The sequence below is a fragment of the Somniosus microcephalus genome, chromosome 10, assembly GCF_052327205.1.
Source record: "Somniosus microcephalus isolate GS21.2 chromosome 10, FLI_Smic_1.0, whole genome shotgun sequence".
Classification (NCBI taxonomy): Eukaryota; Metazoa; Chordata; class Chondrichthyes; order Squaliformes; family Somniosidae; genus Somniosus; species Somniosus microcephalus.
The window spans coordinates 27929209-27949925 of record NC_140996.1 but is presented as its reverse complement, the minus strand read 5'-3'; the positions used below and the strand labels follow the sequence as shown (position 1 = coordinate 27949925).

At 44.8% G+C, this 20717-nt stretch overlaps 1 protein-coding gene across 2 annotated transcripts in view; it reads left to right on the top strand.

Moving 5' to 3' along the window:
* The window catches only part of obi1 (ORC ubiquitin ligase 1), a 51472-nt gene that overhangs the window by 9259 nt on the left and 21496 nt on the right, over positions 1–20717 (top strand). For both annotated transcript variants that reach the window (XM_085998541.1, XM_085998542.1), the window contains exon 4: positions 16226–16477. In XM_085998541.1, coding sequence (XP_085854667.1) covers positions 16226–16477 — 252 coding nt within the window. The remainder of the gene's footprint in view (positions 1–16225; positions 16478–20717) is intronic.

Genomic DNA, 20717 nt, shown 5'->3' with positions numbered 1-20717 from the left:
TAATCACGGATGTGTGTATGTGATGTAAACATTTCGAGCTTAATAGAAACGAGGCAGTTGTGAATAGAGCAGTTGTCCATACCCTAAATGCGAAACTTGCCTGAAATAAAGCTTTGAGAATTAAGTCACCAACTTGTTTTGAAGCCTTTGAAAAAAGCATAGAAACTCAAATGCTCTTAAGGTTGAGAGCAGACACCCTTCTACTTTAACTCGAGACACCTGGGAATTTCTGAATCCTGCACTTACTCCAAAACCATGGATGTAGGTGCTAACTTGCTTCAAGTTAACTGGGGGACAAATATCCAGTCAACGCCCAAGCTTTTGAGACAAGCTGAGGCCTTGAAGGAACATCATTACTGAAGGTATTAAAAGACACAGTGACAATTTCATGAGTAAATTTAATTTTGCCATTATGCAATATGTAATTTTTAATTTGTTTAAAATCATATTTTGTGTAAAATGTAAAGCAACATTTTTTTCAGTGGGTTCTCCTGACTGTTTATTCAGAATTAGTTTTACATTGGCCCAGAAATTCGGCTCTCCCCGGGTGAGTACGCACGGGGTATTCACCCGTAGGCCGAATGGAATTGCCGGTTTCCTGCATGCACTGCGCATGCGCGGGAAACCGGCACTTCCGATCCTCTGAATGAAGGGGTTCAGAGGTCGAAGGCGCGTGCAGGGGAGGCTGCCCGTGCGCTGTGAACTTAGGTGTTTTTTGCAGGTTTTCCCGGGATCGTAAGCCTGCAGGATTTACACATTTAAAAAGCAGGCGTAAGGCCTGCTTTTTGCAAGGTAAGTGGTCAATTAATTAAAATTAAAACATTTTTTCCACAGGTTTATTATTTTTAAATACTTTAAAGCAAGGTAAGTTTATTTTTAGCCCCGTTATAATATAAAATTATTTTTTTCAAAAATTTAAATTATTGTTTAAAATAGTTATTTAATGTAAATTATAGTTTATTTAAAAAGTGTGATTTAAAAAAAAAAAAAAAAAAAAAAAAAAAATTATTTGAAGGTTTACTGCTATTTTGGGGCCCGTAGTATTTATAAGTTTTGACAGGTCTACCTGTCAATCTTATGAATGGGCTTTTCCCTCCTCCGATTGGCTGCCCATGGCTCACGTGATCCCAGGGGACGCATCGCACTAACTACGCCCCTGGGACACGCAAGCACAGCGCGCTGGCAGCTGGGCCAGGCCCCGGAGCGGAATTCCACGGGGCCCTACAGCTCAACTGCCGGCGCGCAAGGTAAGTGCAGGTCGGGGGCTTGCACCCGCGGGAAGCCCCCGACCCGAATTTCTGGGCCACTAACTACTCAGCAGTTTCTAGCTGCTTTCCTCACTGCATTCCCTACCTCGCAGTTCTGATCTGTAGCAGTTTTACGTAACAAAGTGTGAATGGGTTGACTGGGAAAGTGCAATAAGTAAGTGTCACTTGCAAAAAGTGTTTGCTATATTTGGAGCATGATCTCTCGTGTTTTTCGTCTTGGTGTTGCTGTCCTTGTCCTCTTCCTCTCTTTGTCTTCCCTGCTTCTCCTTCTCTTAAACTCTTTCTCGCTCTTTCTCTCACTCTGCTCTGCTGTCTTTTTTTTCTCTGTTTCCTCTTTCAGTTTCTTGCTCTCCATTGTTCTCTTTATTTCTCTCTCATTGTCTGTTCTATCTCCTCTTTCTGTCTCCATTGCTGTTGTTTTCTCTTGCATATGCTTTCTTGTTCTCTCTCCTGTGCTCTCGCATGCGCACTCTCTCGCTATGCGTGCTCTCTCTCTCTCGCTAGTTCTGTGCTCTCTTACTGTTGCTATCTCCATCCTCTTGCGCGCTAGCTCTCCTTCCCTATGGTTTTATATATTTTTTCAGAACTGTAATTGAAGATAATGTTGGGCATCATGTAATTTTAGTTTTGTTCCATATAGTACTTGTGTTTGGTATTAGTTGATACAGTAAGGGCGCAGAAATTGAGAATAAGGTCAAATCTCCAAATTCTGGAGTATTACGACACAGAAAAAGGCCACTTGGCCTATCTAGTCTATGCTAGTGTTTTTCTCAATTTCACTCCCATAGCCTTTAATATTCCTCTTTTTCAGCAACTATTTATTTACCATTTTATTTTTAAAAATGGACTCTGCCTCAGTGATGATTTGTGGCAGAGAATTTCACGTTCTATCTATCTTCTGCGTAAAGAAATGTTTTCTAATCTCAGCTTTAATCATTAGCTTCACCTTGTTACTGTCTCACTGATCAGTGGAAACAATTGATCATTACTCTTCACTTGATTTGTTATCCTTCCCATCTGTTTAAAACTGCCCATCTGGCACAGCGGAGGGTGGTGTGTTTTTGGGCTTGACTCCGATATTTCTCCCATGCTTGGTGTCAAAGACCACTCCCATTAGTAAGCTCTCACTCCATATCATAGAATCATAGAAATTTACAGCACAGAAGGAGGCCATTCGGCCCATCGTGCCTGTGCTTGCCGAAAAAGAGCTATCCAGCCTAATCCCACTTTCCAGCTCTTGGTCCATAGCCCTGTAGGTTACGGCACTTCAAGTGCATGTTTGAACACTGTGATGAAGTTTGAAGTAGTCACTTCCATAAAAGATCAAAAGACCCTATGAACGGTGACCTTACAAGCACAATACTGTATCTGGTAATGCTACGAGCTCAGGGATGGAAATCCTTTCACTCTAACATGAGGGAGAAAGGAATAGCAGGATATGTTGATGGGGTTTGATGAAGTAGGGTGGGAGGAGGCTTGTGTGGAGCATAATCCAGTTGGATCAGTTGGGCCGAATGGCCTGTTTCTGTGCAGTAAATTCTAATATTGAAGACTCTGGTCATTCCTTTACCTTCTCGGCTCCAGTGATAAAGCCCTGACTTTTCAAGTCTCTATTACTTTAACCACTCATTCTATTCCCCTATACAAAAGCAAAATACTGCGAATGCTGGAAATCTGAAATAAAAACAGAAAATGCTGGAAACACTCAGCAGGTCAGGCAGCATCTGTGGAGAGGGAAACAGAGTTAACGTTTCAGGTCGATGACCCTTCGTCAGAACTGGAAAAAGTTAGAGATGCAATAGATTTAAGTGAGTGCAGGGGCAGGGAAAGGGGGAGAAGGGAGAAAAGAACAAAAGGGAAGGTCTGTGATAGGGTGGAAGGCAGGAGTGAGTAAATGACAAAAGGGATGATTTTAAAAAGCAAAAGGAGATGGGAATGGGACAGGTAAAGAAACAAAAGATGAGTCTAGAAGAGGTGTAAATGGGAATGGCAGAATCATCAACTGCTGCCATCTGGAAAAAATGGGGGCAGAGGTTATGGTCTAAAATTGTTGAACTCTATGTTGAGTCCAAAAGGCTGTAAAGTGCCTAATCGAAAAATGAGGTACTGTTCCTCGAGCTTGCATTGAGCTTCGTTGAAACGTTGTAAGAGGCCGAGGTCAGAGTGGGAGTGGAGCAAAGAATTAAAGTGACAGGCGACCGGAAGCTTGAGGTCACGCTTACCGACTGAACGGAGATGTTCCGCAAAACAGTCACCCAATCTGCCTTTGGTCTCCCCAATGTAGAGGAGACCACATCGTGAGCAGCGAATACAGTATACTAAATTGCAAGAAGTACAAGTAAATCGCTGTTTCACCTGGAAAGGAGTGTTTGGGCCCTGGACAGTGGGAAGGGAGCAGGTAAAAAGGCAGGTGTTGCATCTCCTGCGCTTGCACAGGAAGGTGCCGTGGGAAGAGGAGGGGGTGATTGAGGAGTGGATCAGGGTGCTGCGGAGGGAGCAGTCCCTTCAGAATGCTGAAAGGGCAGAAGATGCGTTTGGTGGTGGTATCATGCTGGAGGTGGCGGAAATGGCAGAGGATGATCTGTTGAATGTGGAGGCTGGTGGGGGGTGAAAGGTGAGGACAAGGGGAACCCTATCGTGGTTCTGGGAGGGATGGGAAAGGGAAGGGGTGAAAGCAGAAGTGCGGGAAATGGAACAGACACGGTCGAGGACCATGTCAACCATGGTAGAGGATAAAGGAAGACATATCGGAAGCACTAATATGGAAGGTGGCATCGTCAGAACAGATGTCACAGCGATAGAGAAACTGGGAGAATTGTTGTATCCGTGTGTTAATAGAGACACTGAAGGCAGGAGTTGGTTTCACAGGTGTTTACTGAACAAAGTCTGGAGGTGAACTAACTGATACAACACAATATACAGGCTTATATAGCCCGAGTGGCCATTACCGGCATTACAGTACACAGGGGGCTCTTAAAGGCACATACACTACAATTCCTCCCCTTTTAGCCAACCAGTACATAATATTTTAAGTAATCATTAATTACATGTTACAAGAACAATAATCTACACATTGCTGCAGTTAATCAATTATAAGTCAGTCTCTCTGGAGGCTTCCTGACTCGGTCCGGACAACGCCTCGGTGGTGTAGTAGTTTCTGGTGGTGTAGTAGGTTCTTTTGGCAAGGCTGATTCGGCTTGAATGCCAGTGTCGGGTTCATCTGGTTCCAGTATCACCGGATCGGAGGTAGATACTATGGGTATCTCTACTTCATCATTAGGCGTATAGAGTTGTGGTGTAGGTTGTCCCTTTTCGGATGACTCTATGATCTGGTCAGCATGGCGCCTTATTATGCTTTCTCCAATGTCCACGGTATACATCAGTGGTCCTAGTCGTGTGCAAATAGTTCCAGGCTGCCATTTCTCGGTACGGTAGTCCCGGGCCAAAACTTGTTGACCTATCTGGAAGGTTCTAGTTGGCCTTTCATTCATGCCTTGAAATTGCCGGTTCTCCACGTCCCTTCTGATGTTTGGCTTGATCAAATCCAGCCAGCATCTTAGGCTTCTATTGAAGAACATCATGGCGGGAGTTTGGTTTGTAACCATATGTGTTGCATTCCTGTATGCAAACAAGAAGTTATCTACCTTATGCTGAAGTTTTATGCCTTCATTACCCATGGCCTTTATGGCCTACTTGAAGGTCTGGACAAACCTTTCAGCCAATCCATTGGTGGCGGGATGGTATGGGGCGGACGTGTAGTGCTTAACCCCATTGTTTTTTAAGAACTTCCTGAATTCTTCGGACACAAATTGCGGTCCATTATCAGAACAGATCTGTTCAGGCAGCCCATTCCTGGCAAATATGGTCCTTAATACTGTGATGGTTTTTTCCGTGGTGGTGGAGGACATCTTTATTACCTCCGGCCACTTGGAGTGTGCATCAACCGCGATTAAGAACATTGAGTCCATAAATGGACCAGCAAAGTTGATGTGTACCCTTTGCCATGGAGATGAGGGCCACTCCCATGGATGTAGAGAGGCTTGTGGTGGAGCGTTTTGGACCTTCTGGCATCCTAGGCAGCTCTTGGTCATTTCTTCGATGTCTCCATCGATACCTGGCCACCATACAAACGCCCTGGCTAGGTTCTTCATTTTCACTCCACCCAGATGCCCCTCGTGAAGCTCCTTTAGCACTTTATCCTGGAGTTTGGGTGGAATCACCACTCTGGATCCACACATCAAGGTTCCTCGGCACACTGACAGCTGTTCTCTTCTTTGCGAGAATGCTGGCAACAGTGGTTCGCCATGTGCTGGCCATCCCTTCACTGTTAAATCGTAGACTCGTGAGAGAGTCGGGTCATTTCTCGTTTCCCTTTCAATGGCAGAATTTGTTACTGGTAGACATTCAACTATGGTAGAGTGGAACATCTCCACTGGGTCTACTGTAGGTGCCTCTTCTACCGTTGGCAACGGTAGGCGCGATAAACCGTCAGCATTCCCATGCTGTTTTGATCCTTTGTATTCTATGTCATGTTGGTGTGCCCCTAGAAAAAGGGACCACCTTCGTAGCCTTTGCGCTGTCATAATGGGAACACCCTTTTTAGGGTTGAATATGGAGATGAGTGGTTGATGGTCAGTCAACAAGGTAAATTTTTGTCCGTGTAGGTAATGGTTGAATTTCTTCACTCCCCATACCAGGCTGATTGCTTCCCTGTCGATTTGGGCATAGTTACGCTCAGCTGAGTTTAATGAGCGTGACGCAAAAGCTATCGGCTGTTCTGAGCCATCAGGGAATCTATGCGATAATACCGCTCCTACGCCGTAAGGGGATGCATCGCACGCCAGTCTGATTGGCAGTGATGGGTTGTAATGAGCCAAAACTTCCTTGGATGTGATTAAGTCTTTGCATTTATGGAAGGCACGTTTACAGTCTTCGCTCCATTTCCAAATTACTCCTGTTTGTAGCAGTTCATTAAGAGGGTGCAGAAGAGTTGATAAGTTCGGTAAAAATTTATGATAGTAATTTATCAATCCCAGGAACGGCCTTAATTGTGAAACATTTTCAGGTGCTGGGGCTTTTATGACCGCTTCAATTTTTTCAGGTGACTTATGCAACCCTTCCTTATTAATTATGTGGCCACAATATGATATTTGTTTCTGGAAAAATTCGCACTTGGGGCGATTTGCTCGTAGGCCCTGTTCTCTCAGCCTAGTGAGCACCTGCTCCAAATTGGCAAGGTGCTCGTTGTCGTTTTCTCCTGTTACAAGGATGTCGTCTAGGTAGCATTGAGTCCCCAGAATCCCTTGCAGGACTTGCTCCATAGCTCTTTGCCAGATAGCTGGAGCTGATGCTACTCCGAAAACCAGTCGATTGTACTGGTACAGGCATTTGTGTGTGTTTATCGTGAGATACTTTTTAGAGGCCTCCTCAACTTCCATCTGTAGATATGCCTGTGCCAAGTCAATTTTGGTGAAACGTTTCCCTCCGGACAGTGAGGCGAAAATATCTTCTATCCTCGGAAGAGGATACTGTACCGTGTGAAGGACCGGGTTTACAGTCACCTTGAAGTCTCCACAGATGCGAATTTTTCTCTGTTCTTCAGATTTATCATTATTCAATGTTTTCTTCATGACCGGGACGATGGGTGATGCCCACTCGCTCCAATCTATCTTGGATAATACGCCTGCCTTTTCCAAATTCTCCAGCTCTGCCTCGACTGCTGGACGAATTGCGTATGGCACCGGCCTTGCCTTAAAAAACTTGGGAATTGCCGCATCTTCCACTTTTATTGAGGCGGTGATGCCTTTCAAGGTTCCTAGTTTCTCTTGAAACACTTCCTTGGCGTTGGCCAAGATGTCTTTTAATTGTTCAGGTATGACGTCATCATCATTTTTTTTCTTACTGGTCACCGTCAGTGCCTGAGTGGAGTGCCAGTCTAAACGTATCTTCCTGATCCATTCACGTCCCAACAGCGGTGGACCACCATCTTGTAGAACGTATAAATACAAATTCTGTATTTCCTTGCCGTTGTATACAACAGGCACCCTTATTTTTCCTTTGGGGTATACTTTCTGCCCTGTATATGTTTTCAAGATAATGGATGTGTCTTTTAAAGGTATATGCGGAAATAGCCGCTCGTAATCCCGTCGATTTATGACGGTCAGAGCTGATCCTGTATCTAGCTCCATTTTAACTGGGGACCTTGCTATCGTGAGGGTAACCCAAATGGTCTGGTAATCTTCTTTGGCAATTACATTATGTAATTTGAGACAGCTTAGTCTCTTGTTTCCGGAGTCGCTATCGCTCTTCTGGTCTTCGGAGCTACTGTCCGTCATCATTTGTACCTTTCTGTACTTTTCTTTATTGATTTTTTTTTTTTTCCTGACCGTGGATTTTTTTTGTCCAGATCGGCATACCCGTGCAATGTGTCCAATCTTTCCGCATTGCCTGCATGCTTTGTCCTTGAACCAGCAGTCCCTCTGGTCATGGGTGGATCTACCGCAGCGATAACATCTCTCGAAACCCTGTGTCATTTCATGGGTGCCAAAGTCCTGTGTCTTTTGCTGTATCTCTGCAGCTCCTCTTGCGGCTGCTTTGTATGATACAGCCATACTGAAAGCCTTCTCCAGTGTCAAATCTTTCTCAGAAAGCAGCCTTTTTTGTGTTCCTTCACTTAGGAGACCGCAGACGAATTTGTCTCGAAGAGAATCTGCCAGTCCTGCCCCGAATTGGCAGTGCTTTGATAGCTTTCTTAATTCGGTGAGGTAATCAGCGTTACTTTCATTCTTGTGCTGATTCCTCTTGAAGAATTTGAATCGTTCCGCTATCAGCAGCGGTGTTGGGTTTAAGTGCTCCTGTAGGGTATCAACAATTTCCTTAAAATTCTTGTCCTTTGGTTTGGCTGGAGTGATTAAGTTTCGTAACAGCCCGTATGTCTTTGCGCCCATTAGATTTAGAAGTACTGACGCCTTTTTATCATTTTCTATTCCATTTGCTGTGCAATATACCGCCACTCTTTCCACATATGTGGTCCAATCCTCTATATCGTTCTCAAAAGCATCAATATTGCCAGCCTTAGGCATCCTGGAAAAAAAATGGCGCTTCCCGCGCTTTTCTTTCTTTCCTGCAGAAAAGATATGGCGCTTTCCCGCCGCTGCTGCTGACAACGCTGTTTTCCGCGTTTTTTTAAAAAAAAATTACAGGTGGAGACTCGTTCCCGCCGGACTCTCTGGGACTTTTCCCCCCCTCTGCTAGGTCCGAACGCCGACCTGCTTTGCAGCGCCGGCCGTCTCCCGAGTGCTCCCCCCCGTCTGTTTCTGCTTGCCTCCGCCTTCGCTGCTTGGCCTCGCCGCAGAGCCAGCCGATGGAGCCCCAGCCCGCCCAGGAAGGATTATTGCAGTACCTGCCACCAGCTCGGCTAGCTGGTGAAAGCACAGTTTTTTTTTTTTCCCCTTGCTTTTCTTCGACTTTGGACGTCTCAGGAATCGATGTCCTTGAGGTGCTGCTGAATTGCAGGTAAGTCCGTTTCCAATTCTTCGCCACTGTTGTATCCGTGTGTTAATAGAGACACTGATAACAGATTAAAGGGCAGGACCTCAAAGGGTGTAATCTCTGGATTACTCCCAGTGCCACGTGCTAGTAAGTATAGGAATGGGAGGATAGAGCAGATGAATGCGTGGCTAAAGAGTTGGTGTAGGGGGGAGGGTTTTACTTTCCTGGATCACTGGGCCTGCTTCTGGGAAAGGTGGGACTTGTACAAGTCGGACGGGTTGCACCTGAACCAGAGCGGGACAAATATCCTTGCGGGGAGGTTTGCTAGCACTGTCGGGGGGGGTTTAAACTAACTTGGCAGGGGGATGGGATACAGAGGGAAGCTGAAATAGGGGGGGGATGTGCTGCCAATTATGGAGGAAAAAACAAATCAGCTTGGTAGACAGGGCAAATATATAAGGGCAAGGCTGGATGGCATCTATTTTAATGCAAGGAGTCTTGCAAATAAGGTGGATGAACTGAAGGTGTTGATAAACACATGGGAGTATGATATTGTTGCTATCACGGAGACATGGTTGAGGGAGGGGCAAGACTGGCAGCTCAATATTCCGGGGTACAGAATCTTCAGGCGAGACAGAGGGGGAGGTATAAGAGGAGGGGGTGTCGCAATATTAATTAAGGAGTCAATTACTGCAGTAAGGAGGGATGATATATTAGCAGGGTCCTCTAATGAGGCCATATGGGTGGAGCTTAAAAACAAAAAGGGGGCAAGCACTTTGCTGGGAGTGTACTATAGGCCTCCAAACAGTCAGGGGGAAATAGAGGAACAGATATGTAGGCAAATCTCAGAGAAATGTGCAAATAATAGGGTAATAATATTGGGGGATTTCAACTTCCCCAATATTAACTGGGATAGTCAAAGTGTGAAAGGCTCAGAGGGTGTAGAATTCTTAAAGTGCATCCAGGAGAGCTTTTTGAGCCAGCATGTAGAAAGTCCTACAAGAGAGGGGGCGGTACTGGACCTAATTCTAGGGAATGTGGCCGGCCAAGTGGAAAAAGTGCTAGTAGGTGAGCACTTTGGTGATAGTGACCATAATATGGTAAGATTTAAGGTGGTCATGGAAAAGGACAGGGATGGGCCGGAAATAAAGGTTCTAAATTGGGGGAAGGCCGATTTTAATAGGATAAGGCAGGATCTGGCCAAAATGGACTGGGATCAGCTACTTGTAGGAAAATCCGCATCGGAGCAATGGGAGGCTTTCAGAAGGGAGATTGAGATCATACAAGGGCAACATGTTCCCATAAATGTCAAGAGTGGTTCCAAAAACCACAGGGAACCGTGGATGTCAGGGGATATACGGGAATGGATTAGGAAAAAAAGGAGGGCTTTTGGTAGATACAAAAGGCTAAAGACGGAGGAAGCCCTAGAGGAGTACAAAAAGTGCAGGGGGATACTTAAAAAAGAAATTAGGAGATCAAGGAGGGGCCATGAAATAACACTGGCGAGCAAAATAAAGGAAAATCCGAAGATGTTTTATAAGTATATTAAGGGTAAAAGGATAACTAGGGAAAAAATAGGGCCCATTAGGGACAAAAGTGGCAATCTGTGTGTGGAGCCGGAAGATGTAGGAGGGGTTCTAAATGAATTTTTTGCATCTGTTTTCACTATGGAGAAGGACGATGTAGACATAGAAATAGGGCGGGGGGACTGTGATATGCTCGAACATATTAACATCGAGAGGGAGGAGGTATTGGCGGTTTTAGCAGGCCTAAAAATGGATAAATCCCCAGGCCCGGATGAAATGTACCCCAGGCTGCTGTGTGAGGCAAAGGAGGAGATTGCGGGGGCTCTAACACATATATTCAGGACCTCTCTGGCCACAGGGGATGTGCCAGAGGACTGGAGAACCGCTAATGTAGTACCATTATTCAAGAAGGGTAGTAGGGAAAAACCGGGGAACTACAGGCCAGTGAGCCTAACATCAGTGGTAGGAAAATTACTGGAAAAAATCCTGAGGGACAAAATTTGTCTCTACTTGGAGAGGCAAGGATTAATCAGGGATAGTCAACATGGCTTTGTCAAGGGAAGATCATGTCTGACTAATTTGATTGAATTTTTTGAGGGGGTGACTAGGTGTGTGGATGAGGGTAACGCAGTGGATGTGGTATACATGGATTTCAGTAAGGCCTTCGATAAAGTCCCGCACAGGAGACTGGTCAAGAAGGTAAGAGCCCATGGAATCCAGGGTGCCTTGGCACATTGGATACAAAACTGGCTTAGTGGCAGAAGGCAGAGGGTGATGGTCGAAGGTTGTTTTTGTGACTGGAAACCTGTGGCCAGTGGGGTACCACAGGGATCGGTGCTGGGTCCCTTGCTGTTTGTGGTCTACATTAATGACTTGGATATGAATGTAAAGGGTATGATCAGTAAATTCGCGGATGATACTAAAATTGGTAGGGTGGTAAATAGCGAGGAGGGTAGCCTCAGTCTGCAGAACGATATAGATGGGTTGGTCAGATGGGCGGAACAGTGGCAAATGGAATTTAACCCGGAAAAGTGCGAGGTGATGCACTTTGGGGGGTCTAACAAGGCAAGGGAATACACAATGAAGGGAAAGACCCTAGGCAAGACGGAGGGTCAGAGGGATCTGGGTGTGCAGGTACACAGATCCCTGAAGGCGGCGGAACAGGTGGATAAGGTGGTAAAAAAGGCATATGGGATACTTGCCTTCATTAGCCGAGGCATAGAATATAAGAGCAAGGAGGTTATGATGGAGCTGTATAAAACACTGGTTAGGCCACAGCTGGAATACTGTGTGCAGTTCTGGTCGCCACACTACAGGAAAGATGTGATCGCGTTAGAGAGGGTGCAGAGGAGGTTCACCAGGATGTTACCAGGGCTGGAGCGCTTCAGCTATGAAGAGAGACTGGGCAGATTGGGTTTGTTTTCCTTGGAGCAGAGGAGGCTGAGGGGGGACATGATTGAGGTGTACAAAATTGTGAGGGGCATAGATAGGATGGATGCTGAGGAGCTTTTCCCCTTAGTAGAGGGGTCAATAACTAGGGGGCATAGATTCAAGGTAAAGGGCGGGAGGTTTAGAGGGGATTTGAGAAAGAACTTTTTCACCCAGAGGGTGGTTGGAGTCTGGAACTCACTGCCTGAAAGGGTTGTGGAGGCAGAAACCCTCACAACATTTAAGAAGCATTTGGATGAGCATTTGAAATGCCATAGCATACAAGGCTACGGGCCAAATGCTGGAATATGGGATTAGATTAGACAGGGCTTGATGGCCGGCATGGACACGATGGGCCGAAGGGCCTCTATCCGTGCTGTATTACTCTATGACTCTATGACTCTATGACTGAAGGCAGGAGTTGGTTTCACAGGTGTTTACTGAACAAAGTCTGGAGGTGAACTAACTGATATAACACAATATGCAGGCTTATATAGCCCGAGTGGCCATTACCGGCATTACAGTACACAGAGGGCTCTTAAAGGCACATACACTACAAGAATGGAATAGAGTCCTTACAGGAAGCGGGGTGGGAGGAAGTGTAGTCCAGGTAGCTGTGGGAGTCAGTAGGCTTCTCGTGGATGTTTGTCGATAGCCTATCCCCAGAAATGGAGACAAAGAAGTCGAGGAAGGGAAGAGTCGGAGAGGACCATGTGAAGGTGAGGAAAGGCTGTAAATTGAAAGCAAAGTGAATGAAATTTTCTAGTTCAGGGCGAGAGCAGGAAACGGCACCGATACAGTCATCAGTGTACCGGAAAAAGAGGTGAGGGAGGGGACCTGAGTAGGACTGGAACAAAGAGTGTTCCACATGTCCCACGAAAAGGCAGGCATAGCTAGGACCCATGTGGGTTCCCATAGCAACACCCATTTATTTGGAGGAAGCAAGTGGAGTCAAAGGAGAAGTTGTTCAATGTGAGAACAAGTTCAGCCAGGCGAAGGAGGGTGGTGGTGGATGGGGACTGGTTGGGCCTCTGTTCAAGGAAGAAGCAGAGCACCCTCAGGCCGTTCTGGTGGGGGATTGAGGTGTAGAGTGATTGGACATCCATAGTGAAAAGGAGATGGTTGGGGCCAGGAAACTGTTGAAGTGGCAGAGGGCGTCTGAAGAGTCGCGGATGTAGGTGGGAAGAGACTGGACAAGGAGAGAAAAAGTTAGTCGATTATAGGAAGAAATCAGTTCTGTGTGGCAAGAACAGGCTGCAACAATGGGTCTACCAGGCAGTCCAGTTTGTGGATCTCTGGAAGGAAGTAGAAGCTGCCAGTGCGGGGTTGGGGGACTATGAGGTTGGCGGCCGTGGAGGGAAGATCTCCAGTGACAGTCTTGATGTTCAGTAGTGGGGTCATGGTCCAGGGGGAGGTAGGAGGAGGTGTCAGAGAGTTGACGTTCAGCCTCCACAAGGTAGAGGTAGGTTTGCCAAACAACAACAGCGCCACCCTTGTCAGCGGGTTTAATGACAATGTTGGGGTTGGATCGGAGAGAACGGAGTACTGCAAGTTCAGAGGGAGGTAGGTTGGAGTGAGTGAGGGGAGCAGAGAACTGGAGACGGCCGATGTCACGCCGGCAGTTCCCAATGAAAAGATCTAGAGAGGGTAAGAGGACAGAGGGAGGGGTCCAGGTGGAACGAGAATCCTGAAGACGGGAGAAAGAGTCCGCTGTGTGGGTGGAAGACTCCTGGCCAAAAAAGTGGGCACAGAGACGAAGGCGACGAAAAAAAAGCTCCGTGTCGTGCCGAGCTCAAAATTAATTGAGGTGGGGGCCTAAGGGGATGAAGCTCAGGCCTTTGCTGAGGGCTGATCATTCAAGGTCAGAGAGGAGAGTGAAAACACAGCGCAGGGGATGAGATTGGGAGAAGGGATGGGGTCAGAGGAGAGTGAAGGGGAAGAAGATTCCGGAGGGACGTTGGTGTCCAAGATTTGTTGAAGCTCGTGATCCTTGACACCTGAAAGGAAGAAAACAAGTTTTTTGTTAAAGCGCCGGATAAGGCGAAGGATGAAATGGAACTGCGGACCAGGACAGCTTTGAGCTAGAGTGAGTCGGTGCTGCTGAAGAGAGCGGTGGAGAGCGTGCACGTGGTGGTGCGTGGCTCTCCGGATGCGGCGAGAGCAGTAGTTCGAGGAATGCTGAATATCTCGGAGATATCTGTAATCCTGGGTGGATCCAAAACAAGAAGGGTGGAATTTCAGTTGGAATCCACATGGAATAAGTCGGCGCCAGAGACAGTTGCTGAGGAAAGAGATGTGGCTGTGAAAGCGAATTTTGGTAGATACCCGGTCAAACACGTGAAAGAAAACAGAAAGCACTGAAGATGAACAAGGTAAAGGGACAAATGGAAATCTTGTAGGAGAGAAGAGCAGAACTTCTTCAAGGTGGGCCTTTCTGGAGGAGAATTCTATTCCCCAACCTACTGAATCTACACTGCACTTCACTGTTGTTTTTATATACTTTCCAGATAAAACTTTCCTATATTTTGAAAACAACAGAGGTTCAAATTATAATTAAAAGCTTGATTTGGCTTCACTAAACAATTAATAAGTATCCTGAGACATTTTTAACTACATTATCAGTCATGCAGTTTAATATTCTTTTTATGTTGATGCATGTTGTTACTTTGGTGAACTCCTTGGCGAGTACAGGTATGTAGTGTATGATTTACAAACACCGACGTATAAAAAAAAAAACTAGCATTTCTATAACCACCGGATGCCCCAAATCACTTTACAGCCAATGAAGTATTTTTGGAGTGTAGTCACTGTTTTAATGCAGGAAACTCAGCCAATTTGCGCACAGCAAGGTCCCACAAACAGCAATGTAATAATGACCAGATAATCTGTTTTAGTGATGTTGATTGAGGGATAAATACTGGCCAGGACACGGGGGGGAGATTTCCCCTGCTCTTCTTCGATATAGTGCCATGGGATCTTTTACGTCCACTTGAGAGAGCAGACAGGGCCGCGGTTTAACGTCTCATCCAAGAGACGTTATATACCAGAAATAATTGACAATTTCTGCAATTAGCATCAAAACCATTCCCAGGTGTAAGATTATGTAGGGGTTTATGGTAGTTAAGATCTGTTTGAGACATGTCGTACTGCATTTGAAATTGTTGTCGTAAAACGTTGCGCCGTCACTGAATTACTCTGGTGGTATCAAATGAGAGGCATGATCAGCTCCCTGTTTTCCTGCCCTAAACAACATATGCTTTGTTTAATTATTCGAGTAATACTTTGATTCCCTTCAGACCGGGACTGCACCCCCTGGCATTGACTGCCTACTTGTTTTCCCCCAAGAGGAAGGGAAGCAGGAAGAAAGTAAACTGTTTAGCAGCCTGTATTAACCTTCTCCCATATGAATAGCTTTCTAAAAATTGCCACAACCTAGTGAGTATAGATGCTTTCCAGAGCTTTATATAACCATTTTTATTTTTATAACCATGGCCTAAACAGTACAAGAACTATAATTTATAATCATCTAGTGTCATTCATGTTTTTTTAGGCACCATGTTAGAAATGTGTTTAGTGGAAAGAGGTCAGTTGCATCCTATCTTGTCTATTCAAATAGTTCCAGTCCAGTTTGGCATAATTTTGCTTACACTCTTGGCCGTAACACTTTATTCCACTTTAGTAGTCATACAGGAAAACATATTATTGAGATTTACGGTAATGGGGCAACCTGGTGAGCCTAACTAGAAAGAAAATAAACAAAAGAACATTGGGTTGTCCCAAAGTGCTTGCAGCCAATGAAGTACATTTGTAGTGTAGTCACTGTTGTAATGTAGGAAATGTGGCAACCAATTTGCTCACAGCAAGCTCCCACAAACAGCAATGAGATAATGACCAGATAATCTGTTTTAGTGATGTTGATTGAGGGATAAATATTAGCCAGGGCACCGGGGAGAACTCCCCTGTTCTTCTTTTGAATAGTGTCGTGGGATGTTTTTTATCCAGCAGAAAGGGTAGACGGGGCCTCGGTTTACTGTGTCATCCGAAAGATGGCACATCCGACAGTACAGAGCTCCTTCAGTACGGCAGTGAAGTATCAACCTAGATTATGAGCTCAAGTCTCTCGAGTGTGACACAAACCCACAACCTTCTGACTCGGAGGCGATAGCTAAATATAGTGTGAATTTTAAAGAAAAAGGCGTTGTGTTTCTGCTGTTTCATGAAATGAATAATTAATTTTGGAGTTGGTGATCATGATGCAACAAAGCCACCCATAGTCTCTAACCACTAACATTTTGTTTGCTTGTTAACTAAAATGTATTTAATCATGGTGCAGTTCAGTTGCCTTTGGCTGTGTCAAACTTGTTCTTTGTTCTATTTGACAAAGTAACCTTATTTGGCATCCAAATACCATTCAGAGATTTTGATGCCTCTGGGTATCTGAAAGTGGAACGTCTGTTCTGATGAATTTCCTGATAATTATTTCTGTGTGCTTAAATGTGTTTTCATATTTAGGACGAGATTGAATCCTTGCAGAAAGAAATTGAAGATCTTCGTGGCAAAAATCTGAGCTTGGAATCGCGGTTGAAAACTGTCTTTGATCCAATGGCGTTGTCAGCTTCCAGCAAAGATGATAACCGGAAGCAAAGAGCAACTGGACAGGACAGCACTCCTGATTTGATCAGTCAGCCGGAATGGAGAGCCAAATTAAAAGCAGCTACAGAGATCTACGAGAAAACAAAAGCTGATTTGGATAAACTTAAAGAAGTATGTATTTTCTACATGTTCTTGGGGGGGAAAAAGGTAGGGGAAAGGAGAAATACAGCTTTCAGTAGAAGTTTCTTTGAAAGAAAAAAGAAAAGAAAGACTTGCATTTATAGAACACCTTTCACGACCACCGGACGTCCCATAGTGTTTTACAGCCAATTAAGTACTTTTTTTTAAGTGTGGTCACTGTTGTAATATGGGAAACGCGGCAGCCAATTTGCGCACAGCAAGCTCCCACAAACAGCAATGTGATAATGACCAGATAATCTGTTTTTGTTACGTTGATTGAGGGATAAATATTGGCCAGGATACCAGGGATAACTCCCCTGCTCTTCCTTGAAATAATGTCATGGGATCTTTTATGTCCAGCTGAGAGAGCAGACGGGGCCTCGGTTTAATGTCTCATCCGAAAGACGGCACCTCCGACAGTGCAGCACTCCCTCAGCACTGCACTGAAGTGTCAGCCTAGATTTATGTGCTCAAGTCTCTGGAGTGGGACTTGAACCCACAACCTTCTGACTCGGAGGCGAGGGTGCTGCCAACTGAGCCACTGGCTGAAAGAAAGAAAGAACTTGCATTTATATAATGCCTTTCACAACCTCGGGACGTCCCAAGTGCTTTACAGCCAATGAAGTACATTTGAAGTGTAGTCACTGTTGTAATGTAGGGTGGCAGCCAATTTGCACACAGCAAGGTCCCACAAACAGCAATGTGATAATTACGTAGAATATACAGCACAGAAACAGGCCATTCAGCCCAAACAGTCCATTCCGGCATTTATGCTCCACTCGAGCCCCCTCCCATCCTTCATCAATTTGATTTCTTGGTGACTATCCTGTAGTATTGCTCTCCCCACCCCCCCCCCAAAAAAAAAAACCACTCTGTGTCTACTCTATCAAAACTTTTCATAATTTTAAAGACCTCTATTAAGTCACCCCTTGGCCTTCTCTTTTCAAGAAAAAAGAGACCCAACCTATTCATCCTTTCCTGATAGGTATAACCTCGCAGTTCTGGTATCATCCTTGTAAATCTTTTTTGCACCCTCTCCAATGCCTCTATATCCTTTTCATAATATGGCGACCAGAGCTGCACACACTACTCCAAGTGTAGTCTAACCAAGATTCAATACAAGTTTAGCATAACCTCTCTACTTTTCAATTCTATCCCTCTAGAAATATACCCTAGTGCTTGGTTTGCTTTTGTTATGGCTTAGTGACCTACATTGCAACTTTTAGTGATTTATGTATTTGTAATCTCCAGATCCCTTTGCTCCTCTACCCCATTTAGATTCTTATTTTCCAAGTAATATATGACCTCCTTATTTTTCTTAACCAAAATGTAATATCTCACACTTACCTATGTTGAAATGAATTTACCAATTATATGCTCATTCTGCAAGTTTATTAATGTCATCTTGTCATTTGTTGCAGTCCTCCTCAGTGTTGATTATCCCTCCTAATTTGGTGGTGTCCGCAAATTTAGAAATTGTGTTTCTGATTTCAAATTCTAAATTGTTAACATAAATTGTGAGCAACAGTGGTCACAGCACTGATCCTTGTGGAACACCACTTCTGCCACTCTGAATAGGTACCCTTTACCCCTACTCTCTGCTTTCTGTCTGCCAGCTAGCTATCCTTTCTACTAATAGTCCTCATACTCCGCATGCACTGACCTTATTCATTAGTCTATTATGTGGTACCTTATAGCAGGCCTTTTGGAAATCTAGATATATTACATCTACTGTATTACCCTTGTCTGCTTTCTCTGTTACCTCTTCAAAGAATTCAGTGAGTTTGGTCAAGCAAGACTTTCCCTTTTGAAATCCATGTTGACTATTCGTTATTATTTTTGGTTTCTAGATATTTTCTCCTTTAGTGGGACTTCCATTTTTCCTACTACCAATGTTAAGCTGACTGGTCTATAGTTCCCTGAACAGTGTACTGGTGCCAGTGTCCCATAAAAATGAACCCCCGCTTTCCCACACCAGCCCTTTAGCCACGTGTTAACTCCCCTAATCTGTCTGTCACTATGCCAATTTGCATGTGGCTCAGGCAATAAACCAGACATTATTGCCCTTGAGGCCCTACTTTTTAATTTAGTTCTTAACTCCTGGTGCTCCCTCAGCAGGACCTCCTCCCTGTTCCTACCTGTGTCGTTTGTTCCCACATAGAGGATGACAACCAGATAATCTGTTTTTAATGATGTTGGTTGAGGGATAAATATTGGCCAGGGGACCAGGGAGAACTTGCCTGCTTTTCTTTGAAATAGTGCCTTGTGATGTTTTACGTCCACCTGAGAGGGCAGACGAGGCCTCAGTTTAACACCTCATCTGAAAGACGGCACCTCCGACAGTGCAGCACTCCTCAGTACTGCACCGGAGTGTCAGCCTAGATTTTGTGCTCCAGACTCTGGAGTGGGACTTGAACCCACAACCTTCTGACTCAGGTAAAAGTGCTACCAACTGAGCCATGGCTGACACCTAATGTAATAAATGTACACTGGTTATAATTCTGAGTGCTATAAAGGTGTAAAGAAGGGACATTGGTACACTCACGTCTGTAGGGCACAGACACGTCTTCAAGAAATGTTTTTTGGGTGACTTAATTGTGCTCATGAAAGTGAGAGATGGAAAAGCTGGGGAATGAAAAGATTTTCGTTTTGAGCACCCACTGTTAGTATCAAGCACTTCTAGGTTAAATACAGGGAACTTGAATGCAGAGTGAAATTTCACTCTACCCTGCCATAACAATGCATCTCAGCCCAAGCCTCAGATGAGCACCCCTGCTGCACAAGTGACATTTTTCCTTTTCTCACACCAGCCATCTTGTGGCCTCTCGGAATAATATTCTCAATTGGTGCCAAATTCGGGTGGTGTTTGTGCTTTTGTGCCCATGTTACCAGGGACTAGAAAGACTGTCCAAACCCATTTTCATCCACTATCAGCAGAAGGAGGCGAGTTTTCATAGTCATACTGCACAGAAGTAGGCCATTCGGCCCATCGAGTCCATGCCGGTTCTCTGTAGAGCAATCCAGTCAGTCCCATTCCCCTGCTCTATCCCCGTAGCCCTGCAAGTTTATTTCCCTCAACTGCCTATCCAGTCTTCCCTTGAAAACATTGAGTGTCTCCGCTTCCACCACTTCCGTCGGCAGCGAGTTCCAGGTCCTCAGCAATCGTTGAGTAAAAAAGTTTTTCCTCATATTCCCTCTTTCTCTTGCCCAAAACCTTAAATCTGTGTCTCCTAGTCCTTGTGCCATCAACTACCCCATCATTCCAACTTGCGTTTGAATCTATGACCCTCTTGAGCTGAAAGGCCAGTGTCCCTCCCCACACCACCCAGTCTCTATGGTATTTAACTATTATCCTAACTGTTCACCAGAACACACTCCCTGCAGGACCTTTACTACCAGCTATGTGTAGAGGTACAGGAGTCGAAGCATCTTTCCTGCCTGATCATCTTGATTGCTCTGTATGATCTTCGTCTGAGCTAACATGCTTTTCTGTCGTTGAGTAAGAAGTAATTCTGAATACAACTATTATAACTACATAGATAAAGTAACCTTTTTTTTTGTTGTTCTTTTGCCTAGTTATTTCTGTGAAACAAGATTAGAATAGTGGACTCCAGAAAAATAATTAAAAACCATTGAAAAACCTTTGCTGATGTAAAAATGGAGACTATTTAATCATATTATCAGAGAAACATGCAGCACAGAAGGAGGCCATTGGGCCCATTGTGCCCGTGCCAGCTCTCTGAAAGAGCTATCCGATTAGCCTAATTCACTCTCTTGGTTAGTTCCTTATTTAATAACTGCACAAACCAATTCTCATCTTTTTCTTTTCCTGGTGCTGCCTCAGCACCTAGCTTATATCCCTGTAAAACTTACTGAAAACCAGAAACGAATTTGCTTTTTGAACACTTCAACTGAGTCCATTTTGAATGCGCCAGGTGGCACTGTGTCTCATAACTTCGTAACTCCCATGAGTGAAGAGGTTACTTAAGTTGTATTTAGATCACAATTACCACAGCTTATCCTTTTCCCCTGATTGTCTTTTGGTTTGCAGAAATTTTCCACATCCACTCTATATCGATTCTCTTCGTGAATTTAAAATCTCCCCTCCGTCGTCTCTTTTTTTTTTGCTAATGTGAATAGTCTGACCTCTCTCCTTTATAGCATCATGGTTTTAAGTTATGGAAAATCCTCGGTGCCAAGGTTTGAGTTCCAGGAAACCCAGGATTAATAG